Below are 24,093 nucleotides of genomic sequence, written 5' to 3' on the forward strand. Positions count from 1 at the left end.
TTTATTTTAAAAGCCTATTGCATAAGGTGTGGGCAACTACTCATAACACCATTTTGATGCCACCTCACATGCCACATCAGCAATGGTGTTATAACACCTAGTGGAGAATGGTCACCATGTTGCATCGTGTTATAACACCAAATTTTTTTTCATTTCATAATTTTTTTATAATTTTTTTAAGTTACACAAATATTTTTTAAATATAATAGAATAAATATAACATAATGTTTAAAAATTATAAATAACATAAAATAAAAACAATTTTAAAAGATTAAAATTAACATAGAAATTAAACTGCACATAACATCCAAATTCCAAAAAAAAAAAAAAAAAAAAAAAAAAATACAACGCGATTCGTTATCGTTATTGTTACCATAGAAGATATAATCCGCCAAGTCCTCTCGAAGTTTTCTGTGTTTATTTGCGTCCTGAATGTCAACAACTTGATGCAAATACTCTGTTGTTCCTGGTTGAAACTGAACGTGTCTGAGCTCCGTTGGGATATAGTGTGCTATATTTCGCCCTTTATCTTCTACTACCATGTTATGCATTATGATACAAGCATACATGATATATCGTAGAGTTTCTAAATCCAATGGTCGTGCTGCATGTTCAACTATATGCCACTTCGCCTTCAGCACTACAAAAGCACGTCCTTCTTGTCTTCTCTTAAAATCTTTGTCTCGTTCTTCAACCTGGTGGCGAAATGACTTCACGAATGTAGAATACTGAGGATATATTCGATCTGTAAGGTAATATCCATATTTGTATTCGTTTCCATTCACCGTGAAGGAGCATCTGGGGTTTTTCCATTCAAAAGATCGTCGAATACTGGCGACTGATCAAGAACGTTGATGTCATTGTTGGAACCCGCAACCCTAAAAAATGCATGCCAAATCCATAAATCTTGAGAAGCAACAACCTCTAAAACCAACGAAGGTAATCCGTGATGACCACTTGCATATTGCCCTTTCCATGCTACCGGACAATTTTTCCATTTCTAGTGTGTGCAATCAATGCTTCCAATCATTCCGGGAAACCATGGCGTTCTTTATGCGCCGCATACAATTCTTGAAAATCATGCAACGAAGTTTTCCGCAAATACATGTCTCCAAATGTTTCAGCAACATCCCTTGACAATGTATACATACTCTCCCTTGCGGTTCTTTCAGACATTCCCATACTATCGTCCATGGTGTCGGGAGACTCCCCCATAGCCATCAAATGAATGGCCACAACACATTTCTGCAACGTTGTAAACCCTCGTCTACCTCTAGCATCATATCTTAATTGAAAAAATTCATACCTAAACATAAATTAACTATAGTTTAAAAATATATTACATATGTTGTAAAATTAAAGAAAGATGTACTAGATTTTTATTTATTTTGTATAAAAGTATAGTAATGAAGCGATACCGGCTTTCCAAGGCGTTGGCGATCTGTGAGAACACATTCCTACTCAAACAAAATCTTCTTTTGAAGTCCTTCGACCCGTACACACAATTATCCCACTACAAGAATACAGCACTTTAATGACGCGCAAACAATGACACTCGCTGATAGACGACGCACATTTGTAAGTGCCCTAAAAGATAATGTCAGTTTTGCAAACTTTGAAGCATAGAGGGCACGCATTTGTGCGCGCCCTAAAATTAGTGTCAGAAAAGAAAAAAAAATACGGAGGGTGCCTTTCATAAAATATGCGTCATGTAAAGGTGTCGCTTTATAATTTTTTAATGAAACACGCGTTTTAGGCGGGAAATGAAGACAACGAAAATTACCCCCGCCTATTGAATCCTAAAAATTAATCCCCCCCCCCCCCCCCTCTTCTACTTAGCAAGAAAAAGCCCTAGGTCCCTCATCTTCATCTTCAGTATCATCAAACATCTCGTTCATCCTCTGCATTATTTCCATCGTTCATCCCTCTCCTCACTAATCAATACCCAAAAAACCCTAATATCATAACCACTCCTCTTTTCTCGCACAACAAAATCCCAAAACATCACCAAATACTAAATTCCACAAAATCGTTGTGACCATTTTAGCTAGGGCTTTTTTCATGATCGAAAACAATCTCAAATCTCTCTTAGCTCTGAAACACGATTCACCTTGCTTCGCCTTTGGTCGCTTCTCCTCCAGCGACGTCAGGCCTTCCTCATTAGCTCTGAAACACGATTCACCTTGCTTCGCCTTTGGTCGCTTCTCCTTCGACAAATCGTTTCACTCTCAATTGGGTGTGCAACTCCTCCATCGCACTGATGACTACGAATGTGACTCTTCCACCACACCTGTGATTGCGTCCTGTCTCACCTCCCTGACCGCTACCTTAATAGGTTTATCTATTCAATTAGATTTTTCTTTTCAGTTAGAAATCAATTTCGTCCCCTCCCCATCTCTTCATCTCTTCACTAAAATCGCTCTTCATCTATCCACTAAAATCTTCACGGTTTCTTTAATTTCACCTCCAAGGATTATTTGATAGCTCTTGTATGGTTTATTCCCTATACTGAATCGAGAGTCAAAACCATTGTGGTGGTTGTGGCAGAATCAAAATGCGGGATTAAACCATTGTAGCAGAGAGATCTTGAAACTTTTGATTAATACTTCTCAAGTCCTCTCCAGGGTAATGTGAACCTCTTGATACTTCTCATGTTGACTCTTTTTTTTAGTATAGCTATCGTCTTATAAAATTAGGGCTTCTGTTTGAATCATTTCATTGAACGACAGGTGAATCAAACCATCTTCTTAATTTATTAGACATTGAAGAACAGTCCGTTGAATTTCTTTGTCATGTCCAATTTATCTCGACCAGATCTCAAGCAGGTTTCGATCTTCATCTCTATTGATGCTCTAACTTATTTCCTTCAATGGAACTGTGGATTTTTATAAACCCTAGCTTCTACATAAACCCCTCTTTTAACCGAGCTTGGAAAGACCACGTGGCTTTCCACATTTAAGAGTTCTTCATGATGATGTATTATTATTATTATTAAATATTACTCTCTTCATAATCAAACCATACAAGAAAATGAAATTCCTTTTATTAATTTATTTGTTCTAATAACAGGGCGTTGCAATGCTTGATATTTCTAATTATGGACGAAGAGTTGATCATCATGGAGATATGTGTATAGATATCGATCATATTTCTTACGAGGTATACAAAGATTGGTTTCTTTTTTAGTCAAATTACGAAAATGACCTTTACTGTATATGCAGGAGCTTCTTACATTTGATGAGCAGATTGGGATTGGATCGGGCTTATCAGAGGATTTTATTTCAGGTTATTTGAAAACAAGGATATTTATGTCTTCTAAGTTGGAAGTTGTTTCATCTGCTGATCAAGAACTTAGTTTCTGCACAATTTGTCAGGTAAGGGCAAATTCATAAAAAGTTAGGGAAAGAAAGTCTCATTTCTTGATTTTCATGCAGGTGGTTTGCTTTTCAACAATGGGACGCCTGAAAGAGAGTCAAGTGTAATTTCCTAGGTCTCCTAATAGGAGGAAGCAGAGTTCTAGCTCAACACAAGAGCTAGTACCATTCTTTTCTGAGACTCAGGAGGCAGTCTATACAAATTCCAACAAAAAAGTACCTAAAACTGAAGGTGGCAACAATAACATGATGATACGTGTAGCCGCAGAAAATCAACAAGGTGGTGTTGCTGCTATAGACCATGGGGAAATGACAAATAATTTTGGTAAATTTATATCATGTTTATGATGGTATTTATTTTTTATGCGTAGCGTAGTAAATAAATATATTTGTGTTATGACATGATATTAGCAGGTGGGAATAAAAGCTTGTACAATGACATGGTTGAGTCTTTTGCAGCAGCAACAGGAGAGGGTTAAGACAGGTAATTTCAGTTATTAATCCTGGAACAGATAATTGATATGTTTTGGTTTCTTATGTTGAGGGTTTGTATGCAGCAGGGGGTCAAAAAGGTGTAGTAGTAGTGGTGATAATATAAATATATTGGTGAGACGTCCTTCATCATCATCATCATCTCATGAAAGGGGGTTATGTGAGGTCGATTCAACTTTCAGATAAAGGGAAACTAGGGAGCACATGATGATGATGGTAGGTGGTGGTGGGCTTAGGAGGACGTCATCATTGAGTGATGCATCCGTGGTAGTATCAAAAACAGCATCTTTTAGCGACATGCTTAGAAGCAAAAATAATAGTAATAATAATCATCTTATTAGGAAGCCACCCTCACCAGATCCAGAGGGTGCAGCAGAGGGACATGTCACACCCCAAAACCATGAACGGCGGAAACGTTGTGGGGCGGAGGATGTCATGTACAGTATCACAAGAATGAAAACTAGTAAACAAGCAACAACATCATCCATTGCATTAATAATATAATTTTAATACAAGTATGTTCTTTCAAATTATGATAAACACTAAATTATAAATCAAAAATGAAAGATGAGTCTTGAACGAGCACCATCTTCTCTAAACCCTGCATCTGTACCTGTCTATCGTTGACCTGAGGATACAAGTTATTTTGAAAGAGAGTATCAGCTTTAAAGCTGGTGAGATCATAAGTATTTTAGTATCTTAATTTGTATGTAAGTATATGTATGTATATGAACTGTAAGTATTTGTATGTATATGAAATGTAAGTATTTGAAAACGTTTTGAACATCCTAGAAAAGCATATGTTTCCTACTAAAAGTATCCTTCTACCAAGGCATCTAGTATCTGTGTGTGTATCTTGTAAGAGTGTGTATTTTCCCAATTTCTGACTATCATTAACCAAAAATATAGTTTCTACATTACCGTGCATCGTTTGAATGTTCACGAAGTGAATGTAATGGGATAATGAAATAGTACTATGGTGTAGTATCAAATAACAACAACCGTACTAACTACCATAAGTCTATTGTAATCTAGTAAGTACTGTAGTATTTGTAATAAGTGACTACTTCTGTACTAATATTAGCTTATTTGAGGGATAAGGCATAATGTGATGGCTAGATCCCAGGCTAGACGCTCCCCTGTCAAAGGGATTTTGGGACCCATACACGACCGCTGCATATTTCCAAGCCGTGAACATCCACATTACTATGCTCATGTATACCCAATATAACGATCACAATGCGTTGTGATTCATTGGTATAGTTAGATCTTGAAATCGTTCCATGCTATAGCACCTAGTGATGTCTGTTCTATTATCGTATATGTAAACGCACTCATGGAAGGATAATCATCTAAACATAATCATGTAAACGTAATCATATAATAGTATAGTAGTGTACTGTAATGTTCTGCGTGTGCTAGCTGTAATGTGTGTTCTCTCCCTATCTAGCATGTCTGGTAATGTATTGTGTGTGCTAGCTGTAATGTGTGTTTCTCCTTATCTAGCATGTATAGCAATGTACTGTGTGTACTAGCTGTAATGTGTGTTCTCTCTATCTAGCATGTATAGTAATGTACTGTGAGTACTACTCGAACTGACTCATGGTATGCTTCATTGTTCTAGTAATAGTAATAGTATCATCCTGTGCTACCCCTATGGCAACTTACTAGTGATGTAACTGGTACGTATGATCATGGAAGTATACCCTTGCTACCCAAGGGTATTGAATGAACTGGAAGAACTTTTATGACTATATATGTACACATGATACATAACTAATAGTTAAACGACCTTCGGACGGATACCCGGTACCCCACCAGACCACATCTCAACAGGGAAAAAGAAATAAGGCGGGCAGGCCTTCCTAAGCCTTTTAAACATTGCTTATATAACTATACATACATAGACATGCAATTGATAATAAGTATAACATGGCTTAAGTAAATGTATTTGATAAGTATAAGAATTTGTAAAACAGTTTGAAGCAAAACAGTTTGATAAACAGTTTAAGTATAAAGAAAATTTTGTTTGAAACACAATTGTAAATGAGTTTGAAATGAAACATACAGTGTAAAAGGAGCGGTTTAATAATGAGTTTTAAACATATAAAACGTTTATGAAAATCATGAGAGGAAAATGTTTGGCAAAACAGCGAATGAGTAGTAAATCATTTGAATGCTACTTATTAATCACATGTGATTGATATAATAACTAGCATGATTCTACTTGTATCCCCCCATAAAACATTTAAAAACATTTAAAACATTGATTAAGGGGTATGAACTCACCTGTAGTGAGTGGTACGGATGAACTGATGGTGTAGGATTGCTAGGTGTCAAGTGAAGTCTTGAACACACTCTATGATCCTAATTAACATATAATATCATATATATGTATCAAATTAGTCTTTAAACAACTAATAAACAAAGTCAAGACACCCTAGGACTGTTGGATTAGTGTCTAAGTCCATAACTAGTTTGGTATGTACTTGACCCGATGGTGCATGGTCCTTTTGGGTTGCATTCACCAAAGCAACTTGATTGGAGAAATAAATAGAGAGAGAGGTTATTATGATTTATTAATATGTTATAAGAGTAATATATTAAAGGAGAAATCATATTTTTTAATTAATATCGGTCAATAATTAATTAATAATTAATTTTGTGATCAAGTGTAATTAATTAAACTAGAGGGGCTGAATTGTAATTATGTGATAGTTACAAAATATGGTAATGGTTATCCTAAATATGGGTTGAACGAATTGAAGTAGATACGGATCCTTGAAATCATCCAAAGGATAAAGGATAAGGGTTTTCAAGGCTTATCTTATGGTTACTTGGTGGGCAAGCAACTAGATAAGGATAAGGACTAAAACCCTAATCTCTACACCTATATAAAGACCCCTATGGCTCATGAATTCGTCCATGCCTTCCCAAGAGGTCCTAGAGACAAATTCTTATACCTCTCCTCTCTCTTTATACCTTTTCCATTTGCTCTTGGTGTTTGTAAGCCATTAGAGGAGTGACACTTGTGACTCTAAGCCTTCCAAAGTCAATTCAAGGAGGAATTCGATTGTTATTGCTACATAACAATCTAAGGTATGATCTTAAACCCATTTATATGTTAATATCGATTTCCATGTGCTAGAATTAGGTTTTATAGCCTTGGATAACTTGCATGTACAATAGAGAAACCTAGATCCAAGCATTAGGGTTTGTATGAGCACATAGGATGTCTTATGACCAAAACCCATCAGTGGTATCAGAGCCTAGATTTGTTTCTATTGTATTGATGCTTGATGTAACTGAAAAACGTGTTTTGGCCTCATTGTTCGACCTGACTCGGCGAGTCACTCTTGGACTCGGCGAGTCAGCCCTACTCGGCATGTTCCAGAGGGTGACTCGGCGAGTCGGTGCATCAGACAGAGGTATATCCGGGATTTCTTACTGTTTTTGCTTATGGATAGTTACCTTATCATATTAGATCAATATAAATCCGATTTTATGATATATTTGACTATATTCTTGATCTAATTGAAGATATTTATCAATTAATAAAATATTTGTTTCCTTATGTGATAATTGATTATTTAATTGGTAAATTGTTTTGCAAGAAATCATTAAATAAATTAAATATGGATAATTATGTGATTAAATGTTAATTAAGATGATTTGTTATTTGATCCTTGTTGTTTTGAAAAGTTTCATATGTTTCCCTTTAGGTTTTATAGTTTAAATTTAAACCCAAAAGTTTTGTTTTTTTGAAATTTAAATAGTTAAAACCCTAATGTTTTGAAAAAGGTTTCAAAACTTGCCCTCAAGTTTTGGAATTTAAATTTTGATTAATAGTTTAATTTGATGTATATTTAAAGTCTAAACCCTAATGTCTTGAAATGTTTCAAAACTTGCCCTCAAGTTTTGGAATTTAAAAGTTGATTAAAAGTTTAATTAGGAATGTTAAATTCTAAAACTCTAGTATTGTTTTGAAAAAGTTCAAATCACACCCTTATGGTTTTATTAATTAATTAAAGTGTATAATTAATAGAAGTTTAATAAATCCATAAAAGTTTAGGTTTACAATTTAATTGAATTAAAAGCATAATTGTTAAATTAGACCACCTAATATTTTAAAAGTGTGAAATACACCCTATACTATATATAACATTAAAAGTCTAACATTATATATATGTATGAGTAAAAGTCAGTCTTACCATTAGTAGGCCTCATTCACGAAGCTAGTCTATAAGGGGTGTTTAAGGAAATTGCCTATAAAATGGCGATTGAATGGGTATCCACTCTTACCCACCGCATTCTTGACTAGTGGAGGGTCGTTAGCCGAGCAGGTAGGATAGGACGAAACCTTCCATTATAAGTATAATAAAGTATGAAAGTAACTAAATGTTTTCATAAAAAAAATTCCCAATCTTAGTTACTTAGGCAAAAGTGAATTGATGCAACTCCATGAAATTACACTTTGTGCCCTTGCGAAGACGTTAGTGGAGCGTGTGTGGTTTACCGGCACACTAAATGGTTCTAAGCAAAGGTAGCAAAGGGTGACTCAATGTTTGTCATAGTCCAGTGGAGCGTGTGTGGTTTATCGGCGCATCGAATAGGTGACTGTAACATGTGAGGGCACCATGTAAGTTTGCATGGTTATTCACACCCGCTTTGTGATTCTCAGCATCCCATTCACAAACAAGAGGGGCATATCGAGATTCAAAACATGCCATTGAAAGTTCAATGAATCTCAAAGGATCTAGGAGTTTTCATAGATTTAAAACTTAAATTTCTTTTTCGTGGTGGAAATTAGTGAATCGTCATTCACTTACCTTCAAATATTCTTCAATTAGGGTTACGGCATCCCTCTCCTGAGTTGTAGAATATTGTGTTGGGTCGTAGCCTTAGTATCTCATTTGGGTGATTTACTAAGGACTCAATCAATCAACTAACTTGAATTTTTTTTTCTCTCGTTTTGTAGATGTCAAAGTTTGACAACTATGGTCTTCCCAAATTCCGTGTAACAAGCATTCCACATGAAGATGGTATTCCACGATTCAATCGAGGAACAAGAAATCATTCTTCACCTCCTCCTCCTCCTCCTATTGTTCTCCCCAACCCACAAGATCGAAGAATTGAAAGGTTCAATATCACTAAAGCCCTATTGAAAATGAAACATGAAGATGGTAAACCCGTGTGTACCTACGTTCTAGGAATGAAATCACACATTGATAGGTTGATAATGTTGGGTGTGTCATTCCCAGATGAGTTGGCTGTAAATTGGGTTTTGCAGTCACTTCCTGAATCATATAATGAGTTCAAAAGAAAGTATTATATGATGGATCATGACGACAACCTCATTGACCTAACTTACATGCTCATTGCTGCTGAATCAGAAATGATTTGGCGAAGCAATGGAGCGTATTTGTTGGGAAAGTCAACCAACCATGCTTCCGAGGACGTTCTAGGAGAACCGACCTGCATTTGCTGCCAAAAGAAAGGGCGTTGGATACAAGTCGGCCCAAAGAGCCTGAAGAGTCCAGAAGATGGGAGAGTCAAAGAGTATGGCTGCGCTGCAGGTAAAATCCACTATCTAACTCCATTAAGTTCCTATTCATTGATTCATAATACATAATGTGATAAGATTGCATTTGAATGTTTTATAGGATCGGTGAAAAGAAAGGAAGCTTGGTGAAAGAGCAAGATGAATCTAATCACAAGGAATGGATCTTGATCGCATGGACTTAAAGATTAGATTTTGAGCTTAGATAGTTATGATAGAGTTGTTAGAAATTTTTTCTTTTGAAATACATAGTTTTCAATGGATTTTGCATTGTAAGGAAAAATGTTTTCCGCTGCTTTTATAAATAAAATAAATTTTCGTTTGACTTATTTATTTATTTGTTTATTTCCTTGCAATGAAATCGTTATGAAAATAGGTGTTTGCATATTTCTACAACAAATGGATATGATTCTTATTTATGGTGTTTATGGAAAAGTCAAGAATTTACCAAATAGGGAGAGTTTCTCATCGCCCAAGTTTCAATTGGACAGAAACTTGGAATCATGCAACGTGGATGCACGATGAATGAGAAATTTCGTATTTGGAAATTAGACTAATTCATTGACAAAGTGTCAAGTGAAGGACTAGGAGATCGAGTACACAAAGTTGTGTGTTGATCAAAGTCCACCATAAGAGTAACAAGATATTCATCATGATTTACTAAAGGTTTAGTAAATATGATTATACTCATAAGATTATGTGTAATTCTGAATTGATTGAAAAAGTTTAAATCAATAGTAGAACGAATAACAAGAATCAAGTAGGCAGAAAGATAAAAGTTTCTCCATTCTAAGAAGAAGGGAGAGTACCTTTTATGCCTTATGATAGGTCTTAATGCTTAAGAACCATATTTCAATTGATCCTCTAAGTACAATTGTATCCTTAAGAAGAGGAATCAAGAATTGAAGAAATGGTTAAATCAAAAAGTCAATCATACTTCGTTCCAAAACAAGTCTTAAAGTTAAGATTGTGACATTGAGTGAAAAAGTATTAAGAAGGTTTATAACATTCATTAAATGTGGTAAGTTGTGATGTCTTGGATAAGACAAAGACCAACTAGGACCAATTTATGAAGTGTTTTGATAAAAGCTACACTAACTCTTGAATATTTGTTTGTCAAGAAATGGTTATTGACAAGAGAATCTTATATGTCAAGGAATCAGTGGGAGTCTTAATGGTCTTGAAAGGTTTCAAGAACAAATCAAATAAACATTATCGATCATCACTAGCACACGAGTTGAGGTTTACAACCTATCGTGATGACGTTATTTTGGTTCTGTGCCAATCCAATCGAGTTAATTATGCATGAGAGTTTTATGAGTTCTCATTTTGAACGCATAAAAGGCAAAGCACCTTAATCAGTGAAAGGTAAATTGATAGGAAAGGGTGAGCTGCTTAACTACTTGGAAGACATGGTGGGCAGCTGTGCTACCATAAGGCAAGAAATCAAGATTAAGAATGTTCGGTCCATATGAGTTTGAATTTGTCGTAAACTTTGGTTTTAACAAATTCACATGGATAGGAACACATACACCGTTTAAATCTAAGTGTCATAAGATTTCCTAATTCATGAAAATGATTATGAGGATACGCTTTCACTAAGAAAGATTTTAAGAAGATAGTGATTGTAAACTTGCATTCTCGAATTCGATTATGGTTACGGTATCCCTTTCCATAATTTGAATTGTGAGGTTTGGCAATTAGTCTTAATTGTTTAGACACACATATGAACTATCTAAGGCAAATGTGTATAAGTTCAAGAAGCCTTGATAAAAGATTATCAAAGCATTAGGTATTGGAAACATGAACTTAAGAAATTCAATAAGTATTGTTTTTCTGAAATTTAGGCTGTTTCTGAATGCATGTCAAAGCTAGTGGGAGCATAAGTGTTATGTTTATAATAATCATCATGATAGTGGGAGCATAAAAGTTATGATTGTATGATTATCATGGAAAGTATTGCAAGTTGGAAATATTAATTATAGAAAAACAAGAGTCATACCTTGCAAAGTAGTAAGGGTTGTAAAGTTGTTTTGCTATAATTAAGGGAGAGAATATTATGCTTCATTTCAAATCTAAAGGCTTAGGTTGTGGAATGTAAATAAATTTAGTCAAAAGAAAATAGTGTGTTCTTAGAATTTCGATTATGATTACGACATTCCTCTTCACAATTCGAATTTTAAGAACATAGCAAATAAAACATTATGCGTCGTGTCCCATACGCTTCGGGTATAGGATCGATTGCAAATGCTTTAATGTTTGACCATTCTAAAATTTTCCAAATGTCTAGCGCATTTATAGGGAAAAAGGACAAGAATTGCTTTTGGTTAAATAATTAAACAACTATCAAAGGACAATCCAAAGTTCGACGAGGATTGGTTGCTTGTGAGTAGTTGGAAGCATGGTATTGGATGGACAATATCAACATTATTATGAATAGAAAAGATTCTATTAAGAATGAGTTGTCATATGGAAAATATGGAAGCGTGTCCATATTGGGAATTGAATATTGAATAATCTACGACTAGATTAGAAACCTTTATGCAATAGGATGTTCGAAGGAATGTACTTTGAGTGAAAAACATCATATCTAAGGAATTGTCTTGCAACAATCTCCGATAGAAGACCTTGTAATATCATTGGCAATAGTCTTTGTGACTTTGGTGCAGTGACATTACGAAAGGATAAGTTGCATAGAACGTTAGAATCTAGCATATTCTATAAGTAGCAAGAATTTGATATTCTTTCACTTATGGAAAAAGGATTTGGAGTTGTGAAATGAGAATGATTGGAAATGTGTTCAATGTGATCTATTTCACAAAGTAAGAACCATGAGTAAAGATTGTGTGCAGGCTTGGAGCATGGGACAAGTGTTGTAATTCAAGTAAGAAGTTGATTAACCGAAACGACAAATAATGAGTAATCGATATGGTGATAAATAAAAGGTGTTTTATTTATACTCAAAGGTTTGAGGCCATATGGGATCAGTATTATTCTTGTGTTTCACCTTTGCATGTTTTGACTTCCAGAATAATTGAGTTTATTAAGAATAATCAAATTATTCGAACGGGCCACAGTCATTCATACGTTGGAAGTAGGTATGAATAAAGACTGTTGTGAATTGGTGTGTGGATTGTCTAAAGAGCATTAGACATAAGAAAATGTTTGCTGCAACGTTCCTGAGTGCTTATGAATATGAATTTGAGCATTGGATCAAACCCACGCTCACTTGGATCACTCCATGAATTGTGTCACGAGTGATTGGTGAGACGATAACATCTTATATTCTTGAAACCGAGATGTGTGAGTTGTATCTTGCGAATCGGTTGCACATTGATAATATGTAAACGCACTAGTAACTTGGTGTTATAAAACATATTGTTGTGTGTGATTTGGTTAGTGAGTGCAAGCAAGCATTGTATTAAAGTTTATCCGTTCCTTTTATCCAAGGTAGGATAAAAGCGACATCTTTGGGCCCCTCGATGATTTAGTGATGACAAACGTAAATGCTCGGCCGGGCTAGGGCTAATTTGATTTGTTCAATTAGTCAGTCGTCATAAATCGGAAATCGAGATATAGTACAAAGAGAATGATTTGAAATCATATCTCATACGATATCAAGAATGGAGGAATATATGATCCCTTATCTAAGGACACACATATCTGATAGGATCAGAGTTGACAGCGGCTTTGGAAAGCTACGATAACAGATCAGGATTTGAAGTCATACGCATAATAGTTATTAGACTTATCCAAGTGGGAGACTATTGCATTAGTGTCTAAGTCCATAACTATTTTGGTATGTACTTGACCCGATGGTGCATGGTCCTTTTGGGTTGCCTTCACCAAAGCAACTTGATTGGAGAAATAAATAGAGAGAGAGGTTATTATGATTTATTAATATGTTATAAGAGTAATATATTAAAGGAGAAATCATATTTGTTTAATTAATATTGGTCAATAATTAATTAAGAATTAATTTTCTGATCAAGTGTAATTAATTAAACTAGAGGGGCTAAATTGTAATTATATGATAGTTACAAAATATGGTAATGGTTATCCTAAATATGGGTTGAACGAATTCAAGGAGATAAGGATCCTTGAAATCGTCCAAAGGATAAAGGATAAGGGTTTTCAAGGCTTATCTTATGGTTACTTGGTGGGCAAGCAACTAGATAAGGATAAGGACTAAAACCCTAATCTCTACACCTATATAAAGGCCCCTAAGGCTCATGAATTCGTCCATGCCTTCCCAAGAGGTCCTAGAGACGAATTCTTATACGTCTCCTCTCTCTTTATACCTTCTCCATTTGCTCTTGGTGTTTATAAGCCATTAGAGGAGTGACACTTGCGACTCTAAGCCTTCCAAAGTCAATTCAAGGAGGAACTCGATTGTTATTGCTACATAACAATCTAAGGTATGATCTTAAACCCATTTTATGTTAATATCGATTTCCATATGCTAGAATTAGGGTTTATAGCCTTGGATAACTTGCATGTACAATAGAGAAACCTAGATCCAAGCATTAGGGTTTGTATGAGCACATAGGATGTCTTATGACCAAAACCCATCAAGGAAATGTTAAACACCTTTATCAAGTGTTATTAGCCTCTGGGATTGCATCTAAGTGTTGTAGGGACAAGCTAGTGTGTGTAGGATTCAAGGAAAACTCCCTAATGGAGTTCACGGCCCTAATGTCACCAACAAATGAGTTTACAGTCGTAAACTCATGAGTTTACGGCCGTAAGCTCATACTTACATGACCATTTGATGTTTGAGGCTCTACAAGACCCTAAGAAGCATTTCTACTTAATGGCAAGGTCTTTGGAAGAGATTAGGGCACCATGCAACTCCTTTGGGGAGTTTACAGCCCTGGGCCACTTCCCTTAGAGATTAACGCCGTAATCTCTCATGGAAAGGGTGTTTTTGGTGTTTTCAAGTCCTTAATTTAACTAGGAATCAATCTAGGCTAGTGTCCAAGGCTTATGGAGAGTTTAAAGCACACTTTGGCCCTATTTTTTGGAGTTCAGGGTCTAGGAACTTTTTGGGCCGTGAACACCTTACTCTTGGTGATCTTGGGTTGTTTTCTAGTCCTAAATACATTAGGATACGAGTCTAAGCTAGTTTCATTGCATGAGGAAGGGACTAGTGCACTCTTGCCCCTTAAAGAAGGGTTTACGGTCCAAGATGTTCTTGGGCTGTAAACTCTTTAATCTAGTTGTTTTCTTATGATTTCTAGTGTATTAGACACATATCAAGCCTTAAAACACACTTAGATAGAAGTACTCACATTTTGGGACGAAAGTCCGAAGATCCGTGAGAGAGAATATGGCTTTTCTCTAGTTGCAAATGTAACAAATGAATAATTATGGCTCAGAATCATATATATATACTCTTGGGGTTTTTGGCAGAAAATATTTTTATTCAGACAGTGAACTCTAATATCAACGAGTTTTGGAATAACAGAGTTGCACAATACCCTAGTGCATCCTCTCTCCTGATATCTCTTTAAGTGTAAATCCTAAAATACTCAAACTTATACTGAAAGTCTGGAAATTTACTGCAACTGTTCTAAATTCCATTGACTTGATATGATTTGTACAGAATGGAAATTTCGTGTTGTCACATCATCCCCCTGTTAGAGGGAATTTCGTTCCGAAATTAAAATTTAGTTAAGGAAGTAGGTATGAATGATCAAGTCATGAGGTGGAAACTTCCTACTTGATTGGTTCTCGCGCTCATAAGGGAATTCGGGTCCTCAGTTGGTATCCCAACGAACCTTCACTAAAAGGGAGGCGGCGTTGCTTCGTCTGCTTGACCTCGCGGTCGAGGGTCACTACGATTCTTTTACGAAAGCAAGGATCTCGATAATTCGATCTTGTCGAGTGGGCTTTCGAGAGTCCTGACGGAAAGGTACGGTTTCAAGATCGTGATGTGAAGGGTAAAATGTACGTTACTATGATCGCGGAGTAGGTTTAGTTTTTGAGATACACGACCGATTCTGGTAAGAATCTCAGAGGTCCTAACTATCTTGGATTTAGCTTTCCACGCTTTGCGAAGCGTATTAAGCCATTCCCAGAGTGAGACTTCCTAAAGAATTTGGTCTCTCACTTGGAATTCCAAAGGTTCTTTCTCTTGCTTAACTTCCAGTCAAGGGCCACCCCCTGCTGGGTCAAAGTCGTAAGGGTTTTTGTAATTTGCGAGGAGTTCTAAATGGACTACGATAGTAGGTCTGCAAGACCTAGAATTTGGCGAATTTCTGTCGACGTCTTCGATGTCGACAAATTTCCAACGGTTTTGGATAAATTGACAGAGTACTCAAGAATTTCCACACCACTAAAAGTGTGTCTTCGGAATTTGACTCTTCAATGCTAACACTTTTGTTTAGAGAACTTCGCGAAAAGTTTCTCTGAGGGTAATGTTTTCATGGGTTCCTTCTTACTACTAGGGTAGATAAGTAAGTCAGTACAAGGGGAATGACGAACTAATCTATGTAACAATGGCGTACCCTACTCATTAAGCTCACTAATATTATGGGCGTATTGGTCCTATCCGAGGGGTATCAGTACGGACTCGAAGTGACCATATCGAGTTCGGAAGGTAGCCTTCAGGACATCCTTCCCTTAACACTCGAACTGGTGATATGCGAGGCAAAGATAACGATTTCTAATGGAAATCTTCACGGAGTCCTCGATAGCCGAGGTACATGTGATACAATCCGTCTACTCCTGGAAGGATAAGACCGGAGCTCTCTAGGGTGAGAAGCCTGGTCTTCCAATTTTATTGCTGAGTAGTTTGCTAAGTTTTCCGGACTGTTCTTGTATCCCCGTAGGCATTTAGACTATAGGGCGATCAGTTTACAAAAGTCGTACTGGCTTCTAAGTTTGTTCACATGACAATGCGATTACTCGTAGTGTTGGACAGTTCTCCATCCTGAAGTTCATTTTAGAATTCATACATGGTTTAACGATCACAATATCGTGTATACGAGTCGTATATAATTAAGATTGAAAGGTAGTCGAATAACTGATTCTTCTTTAAGCTCACATCCCATCACGGAAAAAGAAGTTAAAGTGCAATCATCAATTCTAAACCTGAAGAACCTTGATTATATATCACCCCTTATGTATACATTCTTCAGCGACAGATTAACTGTAACAATCTTTCGATCGAACATGACGTACTGTACGAGTGGTACTTCAGGGATTTCTTCGGAAAGGAAAAGAACTATGAGGTACTCCATGCATGAATACTTCGGTGTTCTAATATGACGGCTTCGCTGGAAAGGCGATTTCAAAGAAAGAGATGTATGTACAAAGCTGATATTGAGCGGATCAAATTGAATCTAGTCGTATGATAATGTCAGAATCATAAGGAAACTTAAAGACATTAGATTTGAACATAAGGCGTTACAGACAAAACACAACTGTGCAACCATCAACAAAGCTACAGTACTTTAGACTTACTACAAGACCATTGCTGCGAATAAGGTATACTACAGAAGACAAGTATATGCAGCACGAGCATCCCTATACGGACAGGATCTCACAAAAGATAAGACTCTAGTTGCACTAGTTTTGGATGGTTTATAAGTCGGTTACAATGAAACGCCTTAACTACATTAACGTGGGTCCGAAGTAGGTTCTCCTGCAGTTGTGATCCTGAGAATCTTCCCATCAGCGCCCGAGTTCCTTGATATTGGGCAATCCTTCTAGAGGTGTCCAATTTCACCGCATTGGTGACATATCTGGACAGCACCAACATTGGTGGTATAAGTAAAGTGTCGAGTAGGAGTTATGGGGACACGACTGCTTTCGTTGATCTCCCTTTTCGGGCAATTTCTTTTATAGTGCCCAAACTCACCACAATAATAGCAACCCTGGCTGGTTCTAGTGGCGGTGGCTCCACAAAAACTGGCAATGCGTCCCTGTCTGTTGCAATTGATACATTGCAATACCCGGCAGGCTCCATTATGATGATAGCTACACTTCGGAAGCGTTCCCTTATATTGTTGCGTCCCTCTTGGGCTTGACGCTTCCGTTTCTTGAATTCTGAGTTATGGCTTCACGAGCCTGTGACTGTTATCATTTGTTGATTTCTCGGATCGTTACCATGATCGGGATTTTCAACTGCTTTATTAGTCTTGTTTGCATTGACAGTGTCGCGGATTCCAAGGACAGCTATCACGGCAGCTGTAACTGCAGCTTAGAAAGTAGCGGCGTCCATAGGAAAGGTAGGGGTTTCGTTGCTCGGCTGATTCTTTCCAGATGACGACACGATTTTGTAACACGAAAGATAAGGATTTTATGAGCGATTCTGGTTGACCCTAGATGTACTTCGATTGTTCAAGTAAAGAGTAAGAGTATGTTCTCGAAAGTTTGACCTACATCCCTATGATGCAGTCCTAGTACGGATTGGAAGTATAACCGCGAAGGTTTGACCTACATCCCCATAATGCAGTCCTAGTACTGAGTGGAAGTGTGTTTATGAAGGGTTGACCTACATCCCTATGATGCAGTCCTAGTAATGAGTGGAAGCATGTTTGTAGAATGGTCTCAAGACGTTTGTCATTCAAGCCTAGGTATCGTTGGTTGGTGAATAACATGATCCAACCACGTAAAAGAGACTTCGAAATGTCTCCGGAGCTAAATTACTATAGTCCAATGTCTTGACTAAAGCATGTTTCAGATAGACTCCAATGAAAGTATGACGAGAGTACTTGAATAAAGAATGACACAAAAGTTAGCCGACTGTCAATATCTTTGATATTCATGACATAAAAGTTCGGGAAAATGACCTTGTAAAAGGTCTTACATCATATCTAGAGAAGATAGTTCTTGACATCATAAAGGCTTAACTAAAGTACTTACAGTACAAGATAGTTTCATAGAAAATGCCACATCGGGCATAGACAGAAAACAATTCCTTTTTTTTAGAAGGAAAAATAAAGTAAAGCATCTACTGCTGGCGACGGTCGTCCCTCTGGTGAACTCTCAGTTCAGCCAGTTGGCGTTCCATATCAAGCAGGTGTCATTCGTACACCCTCTAACGTACACGGAGTTCTATGACTTCGGCTCGTGATTCAGCCAGTGCTTGCAGCAAGGTTTCATGGTTTCTCTCAGATCTCTCACGAGCATCTTCTAGACGAATGGTGCAAAGGGTATGCATTCTCGCATCGGCGACAACTTCGGTGATCTGATGTAGGGCTGTCCTGTCTTGAATCTCATTTCGAGCCACTCTGCGGACCAAGCTTGGCAAGATTCTGTCTGCTGAGCCCCCATTGCTCAGGTCATAAAAGCTTCGGTCACCATTAAATCGCATGGGCTGATCTTGTCCTTGGCTCCATGTTTCCAAGCATTCCACCCATGGAGGCGTTGGGCCATGAAAAGCCGGACGAGGGTTAGGATTTGGAAAAGGAGCTGCCTGGGGTAGGTTCTCAACCTCGGGTTCGGAGTTAGCATCATCCGAAAGCTCTTCACCATGGTGATCATTCAAAGGGATCGGATGATCATGCTCTGGTTCTTCTCTAAACCATCCAACAATGACTTCATTCGGAAGGTACGGATTGCCATGGGCATGGAGTCCAGCCATGTTATCTACGCGAGAATTGGGGTAAGAAAATAATTATTAGATGAACTATCTAGATAATTATTTAGAAAATCTTCATTAGTTACATCACTATTTGTGAAGTGCAAACCAATTATATGTAATCGAAACAGGATATGCCTTCGAATAAGTGACCTTAACTCAAAATTCACACAGAATAGGGGTAAAGCAAAATTTTCACAGATTCTAAGTCTATAACATCCTAGTTACATATAGCCTTAGTGTATCCACTTAGCAACTATCAACTTAGTAATGAAGATCCCGTTTTAGTTCTCAAGTATAAAGTACTTATAGTAACACCAAATACCCCTATAGTATTTTAAGTTTAGTGTTATGTTCTACTGTTCTCATTGTGGTATTGTTGGTAAGATTTTAGACTTGTTGCAACCACACAACTACACTTAGGCACATGCTAGTCAACCCTCACATAATATAGTTGATCAGGCTATATCTTCCCAGTTTTGACCATATGTCTCTAAGTCCACCTGTGTTGCCCAACAATCGTAATTCTTTTGTACTGTCCTAGTGACACAGATTTTAGTATGAATGCAGGCACGTATACTTAATTATATATTTTATTATTTAAAGTATAAACTCTTGGTCAGAGTATTTTAATCCCATTGTATTTATAGTATGTATATCTTTTATGGGTTGATATACTCAATTCACTATAAACAATGCTCTGATACCAATCTGTCACACCCCAAAACCTTGAACGGCGGAAACGTTCTGGGGCGGGGGACGTCATGTACAGTATCACAACAATGAAAAGTAGTAAACAAGCAACAACATCATCCATTGCATTAATAATATAATTTTAATACTAGTGTGTTCTTTCAAATTATGATAAACACTAAAGTATAAATCAAAATGAAAGATGAGTCTTGAACGAGCACCATCTTCTCTAAACCTTGCATTTGTACCTGTCTATCGTTGACCTGAGGATATAAGTTATTTTGAAAGAGAGTATCAGCTTTAAAGCTGGTGAGATTATAAGTATTTTAGTGTCTTAATTTGTATGTAAGTATTTGTATGTATATGAACTGTAAGTATTTGTATGTATATGAACTGTAAGTATTTGAAAACGTTTTGAACATCCTAGAAAACCATATGTTTCCTACTAAAGGTATCTTTCTACCATGGCATCTAGTATCTGTGTGTGTCTCTTGTAAGAGTGTGTATTTTCCCAAATTCTGACTATCATTAACCAAAAATATAGGTTCTACATTACCGTGCATCGTGTGAATGTTCACGAAGTGAATGTAATGGGAAAATGAAATACTACTATGGTGTACTGTCAAATAACTACAACCGTACTAACTACCTTAAGTCTATTGTAATCTAGTATGTACTGTAGTATTTGTAATAAGTGACTACTTCTGTACTAATATTGCCTTATTTGAGGGATAAGGCATAATGTGATGGATAGATCCCAGGCTAGATGCTCCCCTGTCAAAGGGATTTTGGGACCCATACACGACCCCTGCATATTTGCAAGCTGTGAACATCCACATTACTATGCTCATGTATACCCAATATAACGATCACAATGCGTTGTGATTCATTGGTATAGTTAGATCTTGAAATCGTTCCATGCTATAGCACCTAGTGATGTCTGTTCTATTATCGTATATGTAAACGCACTCATGTAAGCGTAATCATCTAAACATAATCATGTAAACGTAATCATATAATAGTATAGTAGTGTACTATAATGTTCTGTGTGTGCTAGCTGTAATGTGTGTTCTCTCTATATCTAGCATTTATAGTAATGTACTATGTATACTAGTTGTAATGTGTGTTCTCTCCCTATCTAGCATGTGTAGTAATGTACTGTGTGTACTAGCTGTAATGTGTGTTCTCTCTATCTAGAATGTATAGTAATGTACTGTGAGTACTACTCGAACTGACTCATGAATGAACTGACTCATGGTATGTTTCATTATTCTAGTAATAGTATTAGTATCCTCCTGTGCTACCCCTATGGTAACTTACTAGTGATGTAACTGGTACGTATGATCATGGAAGTATACCCTTGCTACCCAAGGGTATTGAATGAACTGGAAGAACTTTTATGACTATATATGTACACATGATACATAACTAATATTTAAACGACCTTCGGACGGATACCCGGTACCCCACCAGACCACATCTCAACGGCAAAAGGGAAATAAGGCGGGTAGGCCTTCGTAAGCCTTTTAAACATTGCTTATATAACTATACATACATAGACATGCAATTGATAATAAGTAAAACAGGGCTTAAGTAAATGTATTTGATAAGTATAAGAATTTGTAAAACAGTTTGAAGCAAAACAGTTTGATAAACAGTTTAAGTATAAAGAAAAATTTGTTTGAAACACAATTGTAAATGAGTTTGAAATGAAACATACAGTGTAAAATGAACAATTTAACAATGAGTCTTAAACATATAAAACGTTTATGAAAATAATGTGAAGAAAACTGTTTGGTAAAACAACGAATGAGTAGTAAATCATTTGAATGTTGCATATTAATCACATGTGATTGATATAATAACTAGCATGATTCTACTTGTATCCCCCATAAAACATTTAAAAACATTTAAAAGATTGATTAAGGGGTATGAACTCACCTGTAGTGAGTGGTACGGATGAACTGATGGTGTAGGATTGCTAGGTGTCAAGTGAAGTCCTTAACACACTCTATGATCCTAGTTAACATATAATAACATATATATGTATCAAATTAGTCATTAAACAACTAATAAACAAAGTCAAGACACCCTAGGACATGTTAAACACCTTTATCAAGTGTTATTAGCCTATAGGATTGCATCTAAGTGTTGTAGGGACAAGCTAGTGTGTGTAGGATTCAAGGAAAACTCCCTAATGGAGTTCACGGCCCTAAGGTCACCAACAAATGAGTTTACGGTCGTAAACTGATGAGTTTACGGCTGTAAGCTCATACTTACATGACCATTTGATGTTTGAGGCTCTACAAGACCCTAAGAAGCATTTCTACTTAATGGCAAGGTCTTTGGAAGAGATTAAGGCACCATTCAACTCCTTTGGGGAGTTTACGGCCCTGGGACCACTTCCCTTAGAGATTACGGCCATAATCTCTAATGGAAAGGGTGTTTTTAGTGTTTTCAAGTCCCTGATTTACCTAGGAATTAATCTAGGCTAGTGTCCAAGGCTTATGGAGAGTTTAAAGCACACTTTGGCCCTATTGTTTGGAGTTTACGGTCCAAGAACTTCTTGGGCCGTGAACACTTTACTCTTGGTGCTCTTGGGTTGTTTTCTAGTCCTAAATACAATAGGATACGAGTCTAAGCTAGTTTCATTGCAAGAGGAAGGGACTAGGGCACTCTTGCCCCTTAAAGAAGGGTTTACGATCCAAGATGTTCTTGGGCTGTAAACTCTTTAATCTAGTTGTTTTCTTATGATTTCTAGTGTATTAGACACATATCAAGCCTTAAAACACACATAGATAGAAGTACTCACATTTTACGATGAAATTCCGAAGATCCGTGAGAGAGAATATGGCTTTTCTCTAGTTGGAAATGTAACAAATGAATAATTATGGCTCAGAATCATATATATACTCCTGGGGTTTTAGGCAGAAAATATTTTTATTCAGACAGTGAACTCTAATATCAACGAGTTTTGGAATAACATAGTTGCACAATACCCTAGTGCATCCTCTCTCCTGATATCTCTTTAAGTGTAAATCCTGAAATACTCAAACTTATACTAAAAGTCTGGAAATTTACTGCAAATGTTCTAACTTTTATTGACTTGATATGGTTTGTATAGAATGGAAATTTCGGGTTGTCACGGGACACAATAGCAAAACTGGTGGTGGTGGTGGTGGTGGTGGGAAAAAGAAAGGCAAAAGAGGAGGCAAATCGACCTGGCTCTGCTTGGGTTTAAGGTTACCAACAACCGTATTATGATGGGAGAGATCCAACGCATTCAAGATTGAACCCCTCCTTTCCCCAAGTTTTATTTTTTATTTTATTTTATTATTATTCTTTCTTGTGGTATTTATATATATGTATATGTATATGTATTGTATGTATGTATGTAGAGAGTATTGGTTGGTTTGGTTGCATAGAGTAACTGCGTCTGTATGTACCATAGGGTTTTTTCTAGTTCTACTCTTTTTATAGGTGTTAAAAGGTAAGAACAACGGATTAAACTAGAATCCTAAATGAAAATTTTGGGGTAAGAGTTCCAATACAAATACCAAGACCATTATATTTGTTTACTCATATCCTATGTTATCTATGGTCAGGGGTGGCAAACTGAAAGATGTTGCGGTTGATGCTCATATACGTTCCTACTGTTGGGCTGGTGATCTCATTAGATCTGCCTTTTCCTTTGGTGATTCAAGATTTCCTTATGTGCATTCAAATGAGTTAGTCTTTGAGGTTTATTTGGGTTCTCTTTTGTCCTGATGTGCGGTTGATGCTCATAGGGATTGTGATCTCACCAAGTGCTAATTTAAAGAGACTTGGAGGTTTATTTGGGTTCTCCTTTGTAAGCTATTTTTATTTGCAGGCCTTGCGTGTAGCTGTGTTTGCTGATGGAGCAGTTGCAGAAGGCTAGAGCTGCAGAATCTGATTTGGTGGGTGGTGAGGATCTTATTGAAGGAATAAAAAATGGTAGCTTGCACTCTCATTAACTCATATCATAATATTCTAGTCTCACTATCTTTGAATTCATTAGTTATGATTCTACTGCTCTCATCAGGTAGCATTAACATAAAAGAAACTGACAACTACATTGAAATTAATGATTTGTTTTTTTGGGGAACCTATTTGAAGAGTACAAAGCAAATTTAGACCACTTGACCTCTGATAGCATATCAGGTAAATCTATTTTATTCTTAAATTAAGTTTTATCAATTGAAATTAATGATTTGTTGTTTAGCTTGTTATTTGAATGAAATCAGTTTTATTAAAATGAGTTTTGTTTATGTCATGGTCATGATAGATTGGTACACTGAGATGCTGGCCTGGTGGCTTTTGTCTTTCACTGTAAGTGGCTATGTAGTCTTTAAATTTTACCCTTT

The 24,093-nt window shown here is 36.6% G+C and overlaps 1 protein-coding gene across 1 annotated transcript; it reads right to left on the bottom strand.

The window, feature by feature from the left end:
- Positions 1 to 289: 289 nt before the first annotated feature.
- On the bottom strand, positions 290 to 2,253 carry LOC111902309 (uncharacterized). Its single transcript, XM_052766931.1, has 4 exons — positions 2,183 to 2,253; positions 1,041 to 1,306; positions 374 to 745; positions 290 to 294 (listed from the first exon to the last, which is right to left on the bottom strand). Exons 1-4 carry the CDS (start codon positions 2,251 to 2,253, stop codon positions 290 to 292), a joined length of 714 nt encoding a protein of 237 aa, XP_052622891.1.
- Between the last annotated feature and the right edge of the window lie 21,840 nt (positions 2,254 to 24,093).

Source organism: Lactuca sativa, chromosome 1 (assembly GCF_002870075.4).
Source record: "Lactuca sativa cultivar Salinas chromosome 1, Lsat_Salinas_v11, whole genome shotgun sequence".
Lineage (NCBI taxonomy): Eukaryota > Viridiplantae > Streptophyta > Magnoliopsida > Asterales > Asteraceae > Lactuca > Lactuca sativa.

Coding starts and splice junctions, on each gene's coding strand:
- LOC111902309 (XM_052766931.1), bottom strand. CDS start 2,253: ATGGAGGAGTTGCACACCCAATTGAGAGTGAAACGATTTGTCGAAGGA. Junction 1,307..2,182: donor GCGACCAAAGGCGAAGCAAG/GTGAATCGTGTT, acceptor ATTTATGTTTAG/GTATGAATTTTTTCAATTAA. Junction 746..1,040: donor GGCGCATAAAGAACGCCATG/GTTTCCCGGAAT, acceptor ATTACCTTACAG/ATCGAATATATCCTCAGTAT.